General features: G+C 45.1%; 1 protein-coding gene across 8 annotated transcripts in view; it reads right to left on the bottom strand.

Moving 5' to 3' along the window:
• The window catches only part of NRXN3 (neurexin 3), a 1,402,093-nt gene that overhangs the window by 741,740 nt on the left and 644,183 nt on the right, over positions 1-16,170 (bottom strand). For all 8 annotated transcript variants that reach the window (XM_073349326.1, XM_073349323.1, XM_073349320.1 and 5 more), the window contains 3 exons: positions 13,259-13,640; positions 12,704-12,894; positions 11,695-11,868 (listed from right to left, as the gene is read on the bottom strand). In XM_073349326.1, coding sequence (XP_073205427.1) covers positions 11,695-11,868; positions 12,704-12,894; positions 13,259-13,640 — 747 coding nt within the window. The remainder of the gene's footprint in view (positions 1-11,694; positions 11,869-12,703; positions 12,895-13,258; positions 13,641-16,170) is intronic.

The raw sequence follows: 16,170 nt of genomic DNA, 5'->3' as shown, positions 1-16,170 counted from the left end.
GTGAGTGTGAATGAAAATGGCTGCACAACAAAAACTGAGCTGCATAAAAGGGAATATGTCAGGTGGCCGAGGGGGGTGGGGGGGATGTGGAGGGAGGGATGTTGGAAGTGAACCACATTAAACAGACACAGAAGTTCAGAGCAAAATAAGGAGGGGGACGAAGAGAAAAGACTGAAAGTGCTGAGTGTGAACAACAAAAGTATAGTTAATTGGCTTCCTTCCACCCCACCCCAAATCAAAGCAGTCCAGAAACAGTGCCAGCAGATCTCATGACATTTTAGTGCTCATGAGTGTTCTGAGGTATCCAAACTCACAGAGAAAAGGTTGGTTTCCTGAAACTGAAAAACTACTTCATGCAGTCAAGATACCATTTCCTGCTAAGCTTCAGCATGCCCAGTGTTCTGTATCTGAAAGGCAAATATCCCTATGGCAGGGTTTCACAAGGGACGACTTAAGGCCTCTCACTAATCCTGGGCCTAATATGGAGTGAGTCTTCATCACTGCTCAGAGCCCTTTAACTCCTGGGCATTGAAGGTCACCCTCTGCATAATCTGATGCACTTTGGGATCTCTTCTGCCACAGAAATATGCTCAGAGCTCTCATCCACTTCAACAGCAGTCACGCACCCACCTGAACAGGTGAATGGAACCTGTAGCCTATATAGGCACAAGGAGCTATTGGCAGAATAACTAGAGGGCGACAGAGACTGAGGCCTAAGAAACCACAAGGTATCTGATGTGGGAATGTCAGCAGGAGCTTGCAAACCTCCCAGCTGCATTTCAGTGGAGGCCACAGAGCAGCTTTGCTCTGAAGCTACCTACACTTCCGTGTATTCCTGAGGTCCCACTCTGCTCCACACATTTCCACATGTCCTCTTCCCTTCTCCACTCTTCATGCAAACACACTTCGGAGATAAGCTGCACAGAGTGCTGAAGGCTGGGGGTGGCATCTAACACCCTCTAATCTCAACCTCTAAAAGACCATGCACTCCAACTGTACAGAGTGCCTGGTCCATCCCCAACTGGGGAGTGGAAGCCAAAGACCCCCAACTATTCTGGTCTCTAACTAGGAGGGTGTGAAAGGCGCTTTCTGTTCCTCTTCCCTCCACCCCACAATCAAAACCTGGGTTAAGTTAGCAGACAAGGCATAGTTTTTTTGAAGTGATTGAACTGCTATAGACTGTGGCTTCAGGGTTCGCCACTACAGAGCTTTGATGTACATTCTCCATGGTTTTTTTTTTTAATTTTGAGACCTCTTCTCTTCTCTGAGTGAGACAGGGGATCCTGTGCATTCCTTTAGGGGTCTTCCACTTTTTCCTATCCTTTACTCATTCATTTATTGATGTACCATAATACAGTTACTCTGGCTCTTGCAAAAGGGAATTTGACAGCACTCCCTACTTCAGAGCCGAGCACTGTTACATCCTCACTGACCTGAGAAGTCACTGTTACTCCCTGCTGCCGCTTGTGGGGCTGATGTCCTCCCTTCTCCAGCAGTTTCAGATTTGCCTGCTCAGGGAGCTGAAGATCATAACTAGGGCCCTACCAAACTCACAGTCCATTTTGGTCAATTTCATGGTCAAAAATAATAAATTTCATAATTTCAGCTATTTAAATCTGAAATTTCACAGTGTTGTAATTGTAGGGATCCTGACCCAGAAAGGAGTTGGGGTGGTGGTGTGTGTGTCACAAGGTTATTGTAGGGGGGTTGCAGTACTGCTACCCTGCTAACCTTACTTCTGGGCTGCTGCTGGCAGCAGGGCTGTCTTCAGAGCTGGGCAGCCAGAGAGCGGCAGCTGCTGGCCTGGATCCCAGCTCTGAAGGCAGACCTGCCGCCAGCAGCAGCGCAGAAGTAAGGGTGGCATAGTATGGTATTGCCACGCTTACTTCTGCACTGCTGCTGGTGAGGTGCTGCCTTCAGAGCTGGGCACCTGGCCAACAGCTGTTGTTCTCCGGCCATCCAGCTCTGAAGGCAGCATAGAAGGGTGGCAGTATTGCAACCCCCAGTTTGAGGAACGCTGGTCTCGCCCATGAAATCTGTATCGTATAAGGTAAAAGCATACAAAAGACCAGATTCCACGGTCCATGACATTTTTTCATGGCTGTGAATTTGGTAGGGCCCTAATCATAACTCAAAGCTTTTATGAGCAAAGAAAAATCTGTCTTTTTCCACCAGGCTCTTGAAAGCTCACCAAAGCTCAATGCACTCAGAAAGTCTTGCCTTAGTTCCGTATTCTCCCATACAATCACCTCTGTAAGCATTGCAAAAAATTTGAACGCTTTGTGACTTTTGTACAACAGTCATTCAAGACAAGGAACTTTCAGCACTGGAGAGCAGCTCTGGTCACAGTGGGATCAAATGTGCTGCTATAGTTTAATAACCAGGATTTTCTCTTTTGCCACGGGGAAGCAGTGTGTGTGTGTATGCGCGCTCATGTGTGTGTGTACCTTCAACCACACCCTCTCTTCCAGTTCCTTATAAGCATCCTTAAAAGATGATCCTTGCCCACACCTGTTATCTTCCAACCCATCTCCTGTTATCCCTTCACCTCTGAGCTCCTTGAATGGGCTACAAATACAGGCAGATGTCTCTTTTTGAACTACTTCCTGGATCCCATTCAAACCTGGTTTCCTCCCTCCCAACCCCACTGACATCATTTTCAACAAAGGACTCTAATGACCTCCTTTGGGCCAACTCTTGGTACCCCAACTCATCTTTAACCTCCTTTAACATTCTGTAGCTTTCAACCCCATTGATTGCTCTCTCCTACTTAATAAACAGTAAGTGATAATATCAGATGTTAATGAGAGTTTCATGCATGGATAAACAGTAGGAAATGGTCCTAAATACTTTATGATACTTATTGATGAACCATCCAATTCAAGGTTTCTAACAATCAAGTAAAAATGATCAGACTCGATCTGAGATCCATAGTACTAATTGCTGCCAATATCTGCGTGTTTGTTTAATTAATGTTTACAAAGTGCCATATACCACTAAGTGATTTTAATTGTTGCTAACAGAGAGTTTTCTAAATTGAAAGTCAAAAGACTTTTTTCCAAACTCATTAAAATTAGAAATGTTTCTCTCTCTCTCTGTTTTTCAAAGTCTGCATCATCAAAATGGCCTTCACCATCTCTTCTCCTCCCTAAGTGGGGCTGAAATTACGAATCCAAGTTGGCCCTTCTGTCCTGTAAAATACTAATGGCCATCTGTATTTTACCAACCAGCTGTTAAGTGGTAGCTTTTCATCCTGAACAATCATTAACTATTTCAGGAAATCAACCCGCAAAATTATGGATACTCACAGTCTGCGATGCAGTCAAACCTCTTGAGCTACAGAAAACACCCTCCTTGTTATCCTGCGTTCCTCCCCAAGCCCACCCTCACTCCCAGAGGGACTGAGAGTTAGCCCCCTTCCTGTTGTCTCAGAGGTGTGACAGCATCTAAATGGAAGGCACTAGAGGTTACACAAAAGGCATCTTTCAGTCCAAAATGGTAATGGGAACAAGAACCTTCTCTACCTTGCAGGTCAGCTTTGGTCAACTCAACTTTGTTAGCAAAAAAACAGAAAAAGCAAAAACAATAAACCAGAGGTTAGTAAAAAGGCAGATAAACCAGAACAACATCACTGAAAATAAACAAACAAAAGCAATTGGTGTAACCAACACAGCCTACAGGCATGGTTAACACACACAAGAGGGGCACTGCAAACAACACAGACACAGGGAGAGTAGGTGGAAGACAGGTAGCCACTGCTGCCGTAATCCATCACACTAGAATGCTGCCTGGTTTTGTATCAGACAACAAAGCACTGATGATAGGGGAAAACATATTTCACTCTCACACACACATACACACAAAAACCAGAACAGAACAGCAGCATCCTATGATGTACTACCAGTTACACAAAGTACTCCCAACCCCCTGTGGTGTTTACTGATCATTTCAGCGGTCACCTTATCCTCCCCCCCCCCACTAAGAAATACTTAGAATCCATTAGAATAAAAAAATAATCTATTTGACGTTTAACATGTGAGCTAGGACTAGATTTATTGCCTTGCAACATCCGGATTCAGGCTCGAAAAGCAAAGCTGCTCCCCCTCCTCAGAGTGCAGCTCCCCATTGTCTTTTTGTCTAAAGTGAATGTAGGATAGGTGAACGATGCAGGATTGACAGTCCTGGTGACAGACATACTCTTCACCCCCTCAACAGGGCCTGGAACTGGCTGTGAAGTGACAGTGGAAGCTTCCTTCACATGCTACCTCCTTCCCCGGGGCCTCACCCGGCTCTGGAAGAAACCCACACACACTTGAGAAAAGAGGGCAGTTCAGTCTCTGTGGCCCATTTACTTCTTGGCAGTTGCAGCAGTATACATGACACAGAGAAAACCGTGGTGTTACCAAGACAGAACTAGGACCAAGCTGCACGCAGATAAAGGAGCACAAAGAAAACCCACCAAACGTTGAACTGGTGGATAAAGATGAGTTCTCCCCAGCTACAGGGAGCACCCCTGTTACGGAGAAGCCACATTGATTTTTGATGTTTCCAGCTTTGATTTTTAGTTTTCGCTTTCAGCATGGAAACAGGGGTGGGGATGGGGACAGGGAGCAGCTCCGGAATCCCAAATTACACATTTCTATTAGCCATCCCTGTGGCAAGACTATTTGACATAACACCGGCCTTTCTCATGGGTGGATAAGAAGTATTCACTCACCTTTCTGGCTTATTGTTCTGAATAAGAGCTACTAAAGAGCTAGTGCTGAAACTTGGCTAGTGTTATTTTTTCCCCCTTCCCCTTCTCCTTTTACATTTACTGCTCTATAAATCGGAATTGGCACTAGAAGCAAATGTGCAGTTTCCTGTGGTTCCAATAAAGTTTAACATCTTGAACTTTTGCTATCATTTTACAAGCCACAGTCCATGAAAAGACTCGAGATGGCAATTACCTCCCCTTTCTAGCCACTCTCATTTTTCCCCCGTCAGAGCAGCTCCATTACACAGACCCATAACATTTCCAAAAGTCTCTCAAATGAAGAGGGACAGCTTAACTCATTTCTCCAGGCCTTTTCCCTTGCCACTTAGTACAATAAACAGTCTTTTGTGTAGAACAAATGGGGACTCTCCTGCTGCCCAGCTCCTCATCTTCCTCCCACCTGGTCCAGCAGTGACGTTCTCAGGGAGGATTTGTGAAATTACTTTTCTCCGTGCCAACAGAATACAATGTTATATAGTACAGAGGTGTTGCCAAGCTGCATTACATTACTGTTGCATCAACTAGACCCCCAACCCAACATGGCCAATCCCTGATGCTTTACAGAAAGGTGAAAAATGACCATACTTCACCTCATCAGGTATGAGATATTGAGGAGTGAAATCCTTTTTGACACCATCCAGTGATCAGTTTACAAGCATGAGATTTGATTAACTTCCCTCTTCCCCTGCTCACATGCTTCTCCATACGTCAGATGTACTGGTCATTCAATTATCCAGCCCCACTGTTTGATTCAAGTACTTCATGCAGCAGTGAATTCCAAAGGTTAACTATACATTGTGGTACGTAGCATAAAATTATGATTTGACTGTGGGATTTGGCAGAGATTAAGCTGGGCTAAGAGAGAAGGAAGTCCATCACAAGAGCAAAATATCCTGAGCAGCAGTATAGGAAACACTCAGTCTCTAGCCAAACAATAATTGCTTGCTCTTTTCTGTGATGTTTAGCAAAAGGAGCAAAGTGTGTGGTGGGGGAAACGGAGAAGCAGGAAAACACATGGCAAATGAAAGAAGGCACTGAAAATGACCTCAGGACACATCAAACATACCAGTTACTCATTAGGCTTAACGGCAGGGTCACGCTCAGGGTGCTTTCCCAAATCAGAGCTTTGCTTATATTAGGGTCATTGTGGAAATCAGTGCACTGCAGCTTGACTCTTATACACTGTGGGACAAATTCAGCCCTTGATTTCAATGATGTTACTCCATGGATAAAGTGCTCAGCAAGAGGTTTTGGACCCATGTCAGCTCAAAAGGCAGCAAAGGGGAGAAAGTGCCCCCTTGCTCCAAGCCTCAGTCTGCATTGAGGCTTTACTGGGTTATTCTGAAGGAGGGTTATCCTCATAGATCCCATACTTTTCTTCATTTTCACTCCATTCCCAATTTTACTTCTCCCATATAGACCCCACAGTACAGAGACCCTTCCTCTGGAGCCTTATACCACTCCAAGTGTTTGCCTGATGCAGCTTGAGTAAAACAGGCCATTCCTATCTCTCAGAAAGGATACCATGCTCCCAGCCCACTGTCGGTGGTTGAGGAGCTCTAACCATGGAGATTCCTAGGTGGTGACATGCGGAATGTTTATTTTCTCCCCAAATTCCAACACTCTGCTCATCTCTAGTGCCTGCCGCTCAATGACCTCAAAGTGGTTTAAAAAGACAGAACTGCACTTCATACTTGTCTATTCACAAGGAGCGTATACCCACCCCAGTGCTGATGGGGACAATGAGGCCCACAGCAGACAGGGGGATTGTTCAAGTTCACACTGTGAACTTGGTAGAATCATAGAAATGAAGGGCTGGCTGGAAGGGACCTCAAGAGATGGTCTAGTCCATCCCTTCATGATGAAGCAAGTATACCTAGACCACCCCAGCAGGTTTTTGTCCAACCTGTTCTTGAAGACCTCTAGTGATGGATTCCACAAGCACCAGGGGGAATCTATTCCAGTAATTAACTATTCTTAGAGTTAAACAGTTTTTTCCTCATAGCTAACCTAAATCTTGCTACAGACAAAGCCAATTACTTCTTGTTCTGCATTCAGTGCCATGGAGAACAATTCACCATCCTCTTTATAACATCCCTAAACAGATTTGAAAAACATATCAAGTCCCCCTCCTCAATCTTTTCTCAACATTAAACTTATCCAGTTTTTTAACCTTTCCCCATAGATCAGGTTTTCTAAACCTTTTGTCATTTTTATCGCTCTCTTTTGGACTCTCCCCAGTTTGGCCACATCTTTCTTAAGAGTGGGGCACCAAACACTGGGCACAGTACTCCATCTGAGGCCTCACCAGTGGTGAGTAGAGCAGACCAGTTACTTTCCCTATCTTACATACAACACCCCTGTAAATACACCCCAATATGTTAGCCTTTTTTGCAACTGCATCATGTGGCTGGTATGTTCAATTTGTGACCCACTATAAGCCCTGTATTTTTTCTGCAGTACTGCTGCCTAACCTGTTATTCCCCATTTTGTATTTGAGTCTTCCTTCCTAAGTGTAGTAGTTTGCACTTGTCTTGTAGGCACTTATAGAGCTGAGCCCCCAAGCCCTTGTAATGAGCAACAGAGCAGTCCGGTTTGCCTTCCCCTTGTTTTTCTAAATCTGATGAACCCATACAAAAGCTTTTGTGGCTCACAGTGCTAATTTGCTGGCCCAACAACTCCAATTTGTGCCAAGATCATTTCTACTATAGCTGATGTCCTAGTCAATATTTTGTGACTTTGCGGTCTATGTTGTAGGTCCTCCAGCAAACATTAAAGATAAAGATGAGACTTGCCTAGATCACTAGGGCTACAGCCATTCCTTATCAAGTGACACACAGTATGATGTTACTCTCACACAGGTTGTGTGTTAAACATCAGCCAGAGACAGATTCCTCACAACAGAGCGCAGCAAAGCTATTAGCTTGGCTAAATACCTTCCACGAAAACAGGAGCTGCCAGCCTAGCACTGACCAGAGCTTTACGAGATCAGAGAACAGCTGTCAACCGATCTTGTGTAAACAACAACAGACTAGACTCAGTCTTCAGCAAAAGGGCACAGAAAACAGAAGCTTTAGCTTCACAGGCCTATTTGCAGTTTCAATTATGCCTTGGTTCTTGTTTCACAGAGAAGCATCCATCCTGAGGTTGAAATGTACCTATGCTTGGCCACGTGTGAAGCTCTCTTGGGGCATTTCACAAGAGCAGAGTTTGCCAACAAAAAGGGGATTGAACCATGGACCTCTAGAGACGAGATCATTAATCACTACAGCTTAAGCTAAAGAGCGAGGCTCTGCAGCTGGGGCAGAAACAGACCCATATCTTTTGTGAGTTGGGCACTGAGAGGGACATGTAACACAAAGTGACCAGTGGGTTACATTTGTTCTGCTACCCTGGTCAAATTCCAGCTTGTGTAATTTCTTTCTGTCTACCAAACTCCTCCCTGTAATGTCAATTAGATACATAGTTCTTCTTACTTTCAGGTCTGTGGCATAGCATTTCTATACACTATTCAAGACCTGCCACTTTCTATCCCAGAGGTGGCTGCATATCAGAATGCTTTAGGATCCCTCAGGTGCTAGAGAAATAATCCATTATCCTCCTATAAATAGCATTTATCTCGAACTATCCTAAAGCACCTTACAATACCCCTTGTGAGGTAGATAAGGGACTTATTCTCCACTGAAATGCAGCCACCTGTGGGATAGAACATGGTACCTGTTTATCATTGCATAATAATGTTACACAATGATTTAGCACAGGATGTTAAGGAGAATCATGTATCCAAAGAAGTGACTTTCTGAAGGTCACACAGGGAATCAGTGGCAGAGCCAGTATAATAAACCACACTCCTTCCCTGTCACATTCCCCATGGGAATAAAATTCCTATTTAGTGGTGATATGGGACAGGCCCCTTTACAATCAATATAGGTGGTAAATATAAAGGCTGATCCCATATAGAGAGTGAACCCACAGCTTCAGGGAAGATGCTGGCCACCTATAATTTCAGGGGTGGTGAAGATGTGAAATAAGAAGGGTGGGGAGAGGTTACACCACTGGAAACACAACTGGGCAGAAACCCTGCTCACTCTGGGCTCCGAAGATCAGAGTCTAGACACAGAGGACTGGATTCTCCTATGTGCCCAGCATCAACATAAATCTGCTCCCAATGAAATCAATGATCAAACTCTTGTAGAGCTCAGTGGAAGCAGTTAAGTCAATGCTGAGCACTTTTGAAAATCCACCCAAAGAGTTTGCACTCTGTCTCCTCACTGTTTTGGGATAGATCCTTCTCGAATGGAATTGATCAGAGGGACACATCACTTACCCACCCTCACTCCCCAAAATCAAAAACACTGCACAAGAGATTAGCTCAAAGATGTGTTTATTCCAAATGATTTTATATGCTCAAAATGGTGGCATGGAGCCCAACAGCTGTCCGGGCCCTCAGCCTTTCAGGGTGGGGTGACACTGCACCCGGAGCCACTATATAAACAGATTGTTCAATCAGCACCAGACATACACTGCAGAAAGTGTAGCACTGAGAGGAAGGGCAGGTGAGATATGACCACTATTCAGGGAGGCCACAAGAAGAGTTGGCGCATACTCTCACATCTTGACTACAGCACATCACTGTCCTGGAGGCTGCTGGGACATCTGTCCTAAGGCAGGAGAACCAGCCTTGTGTTTCCTCACTCCTTTGGGACTGTTGTTGTTTCTATCCCAGGGCATGCTGGCAGGGTGTTCAACAACTGCCCATGAGGATGAGGTAAGCGTTACCTCAAAAGATCACGTTCCTGCAATGACAGGATGAAGGCACTGGTGGCTCTTCTCACTTCCTTCTTCTGAGGTTTGATTTTCCTTTGATGCAGCTCAGAGAAGGATGCCTGCTAGTGCCACTAAGGGTGACTCGATCCCCGCATTCAGGCAACACCTGCATTGGAACACTGGTAGGAACAGTGCTAGGGCTTATCTTATAGGAATGGCTGGCGAGCTGAAAATAGATGCTGTAGCAGAAAGGAGGGGTGGGGAGATGTACTGGGAGCTACAGCCCTGGCAGGACACAGCTGCCCTGGGCACCAGTAGTAGGAAAGGTGACCACTCATTTGGATCCAAGCTCTATTGGCCAGTGTAATGGCTCTTTTCCTGGGGGAGGGTAAACAGTTCATGTCACTTGAGTGACTCCTATTTGCTGAGCCAGGAGCAGAGATCGCTGGCTCTGAAGAGAGCTTTAGCCAGCCACCCTCAGTCAGGAGGATGGGCTGGCCTAAAGCAGGGGCCTAGGAGAGCTACTAGCCATCCCACACACACAAAACTGCACAAGCTATATATTTTAAAAATATACTTAACAGAAACTCCCAATTTGGAAGAAAGGTTTTCTGGGCAATGAGATGACAGCTGGGAAGAATCCAAAGGGAGCATTTTTATGAAGGGAAAGGGAATTTTCCAGAGCCCTGAAAGCAATACTGTACGAGAGCGAGAGAGACAGTATTCCCACTTTTGGCGCCCTGGCTACAGGCCTAATAGGCACAGCTACAAGTGCTTAGGGACCACTGTGACTTCCAGGGGAAATGGCCAGATTAATAGGCCCCATTAAAAGCATGCTGGGGAGGAAGGAAGACCAGGCTACGCGACTGTGTATCACACTCCCTTGCTATGAAAATAGGGTTTATATCAAGGGCCTTCTTCTCTCATCCCAGGACACAAATAACTCCCACCAGTTATTGAAGAATTTACTTTTACCCAGCAACAGAAGGACTGGGATCAAACACTCCCTGCAAACCAGAACACCCAACTGATGAGCTGTAGGGAAGGGTTTGGTTTCAAGTGGAGCTGCTGCTTTAAGGCTTCCCAGTTCTTAAAGGCTTGGAGGAGATGGCACTCCACCGGAATTTCCAAAACTGCCTAGCAACAACCCTGGTGGGAAGGAAGGGCATTTCAAGGGGATGGAGGGACCCAAATGGCCAATTGTTAGCTTGGTGGGGAATGTAATATACCAGCTGGCGTGCATGCATGTGCATAGAAGGATCTTATTCTACATGTGGGCCACCTAGCAGTTAGGGTCCACAAGCATTAGGGTCCTCGATAGGATTGCACATCTTTTGTGTCAGTGTGTGAGATTAGTTTTCCCCAGTAGTGAATGCCGGCCTACAAAGAGACATATGCCATAGCACTACTGACAAGCCAACAAAAATTATCATGTAACTCAAGTGGTACAGGTCTAAGCTTTGGGAGTAGTAGTTGTAATTGTTCACATACCACATCCATGTGCTTGAGCTAGTGATCTTAAAGTCAGTCATTTTATTTTTGGCTGCTGGAAGTCTGGCCTGGATAAGAAGTCATTCATTTAAGGTGCTAGAAATCACTTTAATGAAAGCACCTTCAGCCATTCTCCAACTCTTCCACTGTGAGGCCCACTTCATAAAAGGAATGCTCTCTTTGACCTGTCCTCACCTCCGCAAGCCCTCATCCCCTTTTCCCTGCCACTACTTGGTCTTCAAAATGTTTAGTTTTGTGGAGTCCCAAAAAGGGCCCTGTGGACAACTGGTGGCCTGCAGAGCACAGCTGAGAACCTTGACTCCAGAGCGAGGCTAGACACTTTAAATATTCTTAGTGTCAATAAGTGGCTCTGTAGGAAAAGCACATGAGGAGCTTGCTACCAACACCGAGCCCAACATCTTTCCATTGCTGGAGACACAATATCCTAGGGTAATATAACTACATGAAAGAGTCATTGGCAACCACTGATCACCCCCACTCAGACACTACACAGTCAGGAGGTTACAAACATGGCAATTACATGCTGATGGCAGTGAAGGACATCACAATGAAAGCAAACCAATGAGATGGCCTGTAAAGTTGGTGAGCGGCGGAGCAGGGGGCAGTGAAGAGATAAGGGGAGCTGCCCGAGAGGGGAATGCCTCTAAAGTGAGTTGTACCTTCACATCCGCGCTCAATTTGCCCACTGCGGTGGAGAGCGTCATTGATTAGATCAGGCAGGCGCCCATTCAAGTCCACTGATGCTAGGCAGCCCTGAAACCCATCACGTGAAGCCACTAGCTTCGGGACATTGCTGTACATGCCTTGAGCCAGGCCAGCAATGTAGAGATCACCTGGAGATAAACAGGGTAAAAAGACAAAAGCAAAAGGAAGTAAAATAAATGTATCTTCCAGAGTTGCCTTTACCTTATATTCATTAAATGAATTGCACTGCCAGTGAAAAAAGGGTAGCCAGAGCTGTGTATGGTGTGATCCGGAACCCAGCTTGGCTAACCCACCTCAGTGTACATGCAGCATCCACTGCTGTTCCTGTCATGGACCCTCACACAAGCCTGTCAACATATCCAGAACCTGACCTGAAGCATCACCTGTCACTCCTGTCCTGGGCCCTCACACAGCTCTGTAACTGAGCATCAACTTCAACCAGCTGCACCACTTATTGTGTAAGGGGACAAAAATCTAACAATTGCATCAATGCCCTTTGATCCTGATCACCTGCCCTTCCCACCCTACTTTTACAAATATGCTTCCATATTGACCAATACCACCTTATTATCAATCCTGTGCTTCCCCATAAACAGCAGTTCTTACTCCTGACTGTCTATGCATCCTGCCACTCTAGTTCTGTCAATGCTGTACCTGATCTAGAATAATAGATTAATGCAGGAGAGGCCTGTCCTAATCAAAGAATAATAATTGTGTCGAAGGAGTAATTCTACAGTGTGAGTATGCTTGAAAAACAATCTCTGAAGGAACAAGATCAGCAAAGTATGGTGCTTAGAGAACTTGCCAATAGAGCAAACGCAGAATGAAATTCAAAGAACCCCACAACACATCCCAGACCTTCCATTCCTTGTCCATGGTTATGCAGCTTCTCCTTGGCTACTGCTCTCTCCCCCCACACCTCCTGCAGGCCCAAAGGGGCACTGGCATGCTTCTGAGATTTACCTTTAAGGTCAAGATTTTTGGCACCATTGATAACCTGAGTAACAACCCTGGTATCCACTTTTAAGCTGTGGGTGTTACTGTTGTCTCGGGTGATGACCACGTTGTGCCACTGGTTGTCATTGAGAGGCCGATCGCTGTTGCCCTTGATGACGTTAGGACCATTCCCAAGGTCAAACACGTAGTGTATGTACCTGTGAACAACACACATGCCAGCTCAGATCATCTGGAGACTCCAGAGCTACTGTTGGTCTTACTCTAAGCACAGCTAATAGACTCTTAGGCAAAATTTGGTGAAAGCTTTATGACATAGGATCACAGTATCTAGATATGAGAAAGACGTATCACATCAGAGACTCCACCCCAGCATGAATAAGTGGCAGTCAGGAATAGAACCCCACAGTCCCAGTCTTTTGCTTAACCACAACACCATATGCCTCATTAAAAAAGAACAGAAATTGACTAGCCAGAGGACTTTCTCTCTTTGTATAAACATTTTAAAGGGTATCCACAGCTTAGCCGAATGCCCTCAGGGACCACAGCACAAAGCTCACTCACCCCTTGACCAGCTCGACTGCGATGAAATCGCTGCCATCACCGCTGTTGAAGAGGATGAAGCCGTCAGCTGAGGTGGTTTTGAACTGGAAAAATAGGTGCATGGAGGTGTAGGCCTGCAAGGTGGCCAGACTCAGGTAGCTGCTCTTGGTCTTAAAGGTGACCGGGTCAGCGATGATGTTGCGGAGGCCGAAGCGTGCTTTCAGCTCACAGTAGTCAATATCACCGTTCTTGCACAGGTCAATGTAGAGCAGCCCATTAAACATGAGACTCTGGAGGTGGCCAATGAAGCTAGAGGGGATGACGGAGATGTACCGCTTCTCTGTCATGATCCCCGTTTCAATGTTGTGGAACTCCAAGCGGGTGTGGTCGCCAACCATTGTACCTGAATGCCGCAAACAAGAGGAAAGATTTAGAACACACAGCATGCTAGGGGATTGGTAAACAGGCTAAAGAAAGCAATTCACCTTCAGGTTTCCATATCGGTAAGGATAAATTTCAGAGTAAGGATAAAGTAATCATCTAATAGGCAGCCTGTGTATGAAATGAGTTGGGGGGTACAGTCCAATTCCTAGCAGCCAAGTTTCCACACTACAAAAGCCACCAGCACTCCCGTGGGCACTCTGAAAAGTGGAGGACCAAGTGGGTTGTGGACAGTGAACTCCCTGCTCCTTCCCTAAGGGTAGGTCTCTGCTGGCCTGGGTTGCTAACACTTTCTGTCCTTCCATAATGACCCTACGAACCTCATCATCACATCCCTGCTTGGCACAGAGCCTAGAAAACTGCACTGAAACTACTTCATTATCTCAGAGACCCCATTCTACAGAAACAGGGCAGACATGCTTATATGAGCCAGATGTGCCAGGGTACCACATTCACTGAAACAAGCGGAGACCTTATCACTCCACCACAGAGAGAGATGGGAGCCAGCAGATGCACAGAGCTGATTCATAGAGAGGACGAAAGGGGGAATGATGGAAGAAGGTGGTAATTAGGAAAGGACCAAGAGTGAGATTTCATTTAGCTTTCAGGGGTGTCATTTAAATGTATTATTTGTTAAGCTCCCACAGCATGCTCAGCACTGGAGGGGAGACCAGGTCCCTCCTCCAGGGACTTACAGTCCAAGAGTCCATCACTGCTTAGCGCTAGGTGCCCTCAGCTCCAACCAAAAATAACCAAAGTTGAAGGCACTCAGCAGCTTGCCAGATCAGGACTGCTGAAAAAAAAACAAACAATTCAGATACACTTTTGAAATAAGTTGTTGGTTCCTAGTTTGATGATTGATGAAATGAGTTAAAAAAAAAGAGAGAGAGAATGAGAAACACGGACACAGGCATAAAAATGATAATGTGTTAAAAATTCACTCTGCTGCTCCACACAAGGAAAATGGCCTCTCCCGCTGTCTGATGTTATTCTGGTTGTTGCTTAGCTCTGCTCAGCAGCACAGTAGGGGGTTAACGCATGAACAGGCAACAGATAAGACAGCCTCGTTAACTTCAAACACCAAATTATTGCATGATCTGGGCTCTACATGTCTTGGTGATGAATTTTCATTATTCAGTATAACAAAATATCTAGTTATATGACCTTAAAGCATATTTAGTTAATTACATATACATATTGTACTTCTATATCAGTACAGATACTCATTTATACATTACACATACAAAAACAATGTTCAAAAATGTTAAGGTTGCAAAGTCAAGCACTCACAAGTTAGGAAATGCAAGAGCTAAGGTTGCCTGTGCACCTTAATTCAGCCCCCTTATGCAAATAAAGGCAGTATTATAATGCATATACTATTTTTCCCCAGGACCCCTACCCCATTCAGTGCACAGACTGGATAGTGCTCAATTAGCTATTCAATATTTTGTTTTCTCCTCAGTGTGGCCCTTATGCTTACTTGCAGCACACTATTGAAATTCTGCTCTGAAGACAAAATTACTACATTTCCGCATGGGCTTTTCTGAAATATTCAAGAGCTTCACAGACCCCTGCGAGGTGAGCGGGTGGTAGTACCTCAACATTACAGATGGGCAGCTGAGATAGAGAGAGTAAGATCAGAAGTAACCACTAATTTTGTATACTCAGTTTAGGATGCCTAGGACTTGATTTTTCCAGATATTTAGCATTGTATAGCACTGTATATAGACAAGCACATCTCCAATGGACTTCAGTTGCCATTCTGAGTGCTCAGATCCCAGGCTCTCATGTTGGGCACCCAGAAAGTGAGGAACACAATCAGTGACAACCTGTTAAAAGTTGGGCTTAAATGATTTGACTAGCACCCTAGAGAAACTCTGTGCCAGAGGCAGATATAGGATCCACATCACCAGGGCACCATTCAACAGCCTTATTCATGAGACCCATCTTTTCCTATCACTACACTCTACATTCACTACACATCTCCCAACTTCTGCAATAAACAATGCAGGAGGCCTACATAAAATAGCCTCCTTTTCTATACAACCCTGTTTCATCCTCATAGAAGATCCATCCTGTTCACTACTTAGACAGGTGTCCTGTAGAAAACAATAGCATCTGATCATGTAGTTCAAGACTTACATAATGCACAGGCAAAAGGGTGGGGGGGGAGCAACTTAAGGCTGCACAGACAACCATAGTTCTGGGATTTCCTAACTTTCATGTGTTTAACTTTACAACCGTAACATGTTTTTAACATAACTATTTGGATGTATATACATATATTTTTATATATTTCATAAAACTGATTGGTTTTATGAAAAATGCACTTTCAAGTGGCAGTTTTCTTTGTGCACCTTTCTTAGCTGTATGATGAAAGTGCCATCTAGTGGCTGTTACTGAAAATCACTTCCAGAATTCCTCTAATGCAAGTGAACTGTGTTATTGTGCTCTCCAGCACAGAGGCAAAGTCAAAAATTCACTCTAAGGCT

The sequence above is a fragment of the Lepidochelys kempii genome, chromosome 6 (genome assembly GCF_965140265.1).
Source record: "Lepidochelys kempii isolate rLepKem1 chromosome 6, rLepKem1.hap2, whole genome shotgun sequence".
NCBI classification, from domain to species: Eukaryota; Metazoa; Chordata; order Testudines; family Cheloniidae; genus Lepidochelys; species Lepidochelys kempii.
This window is presented reverse-complemented; position numbering and strand designations above follow the sequence as displayed.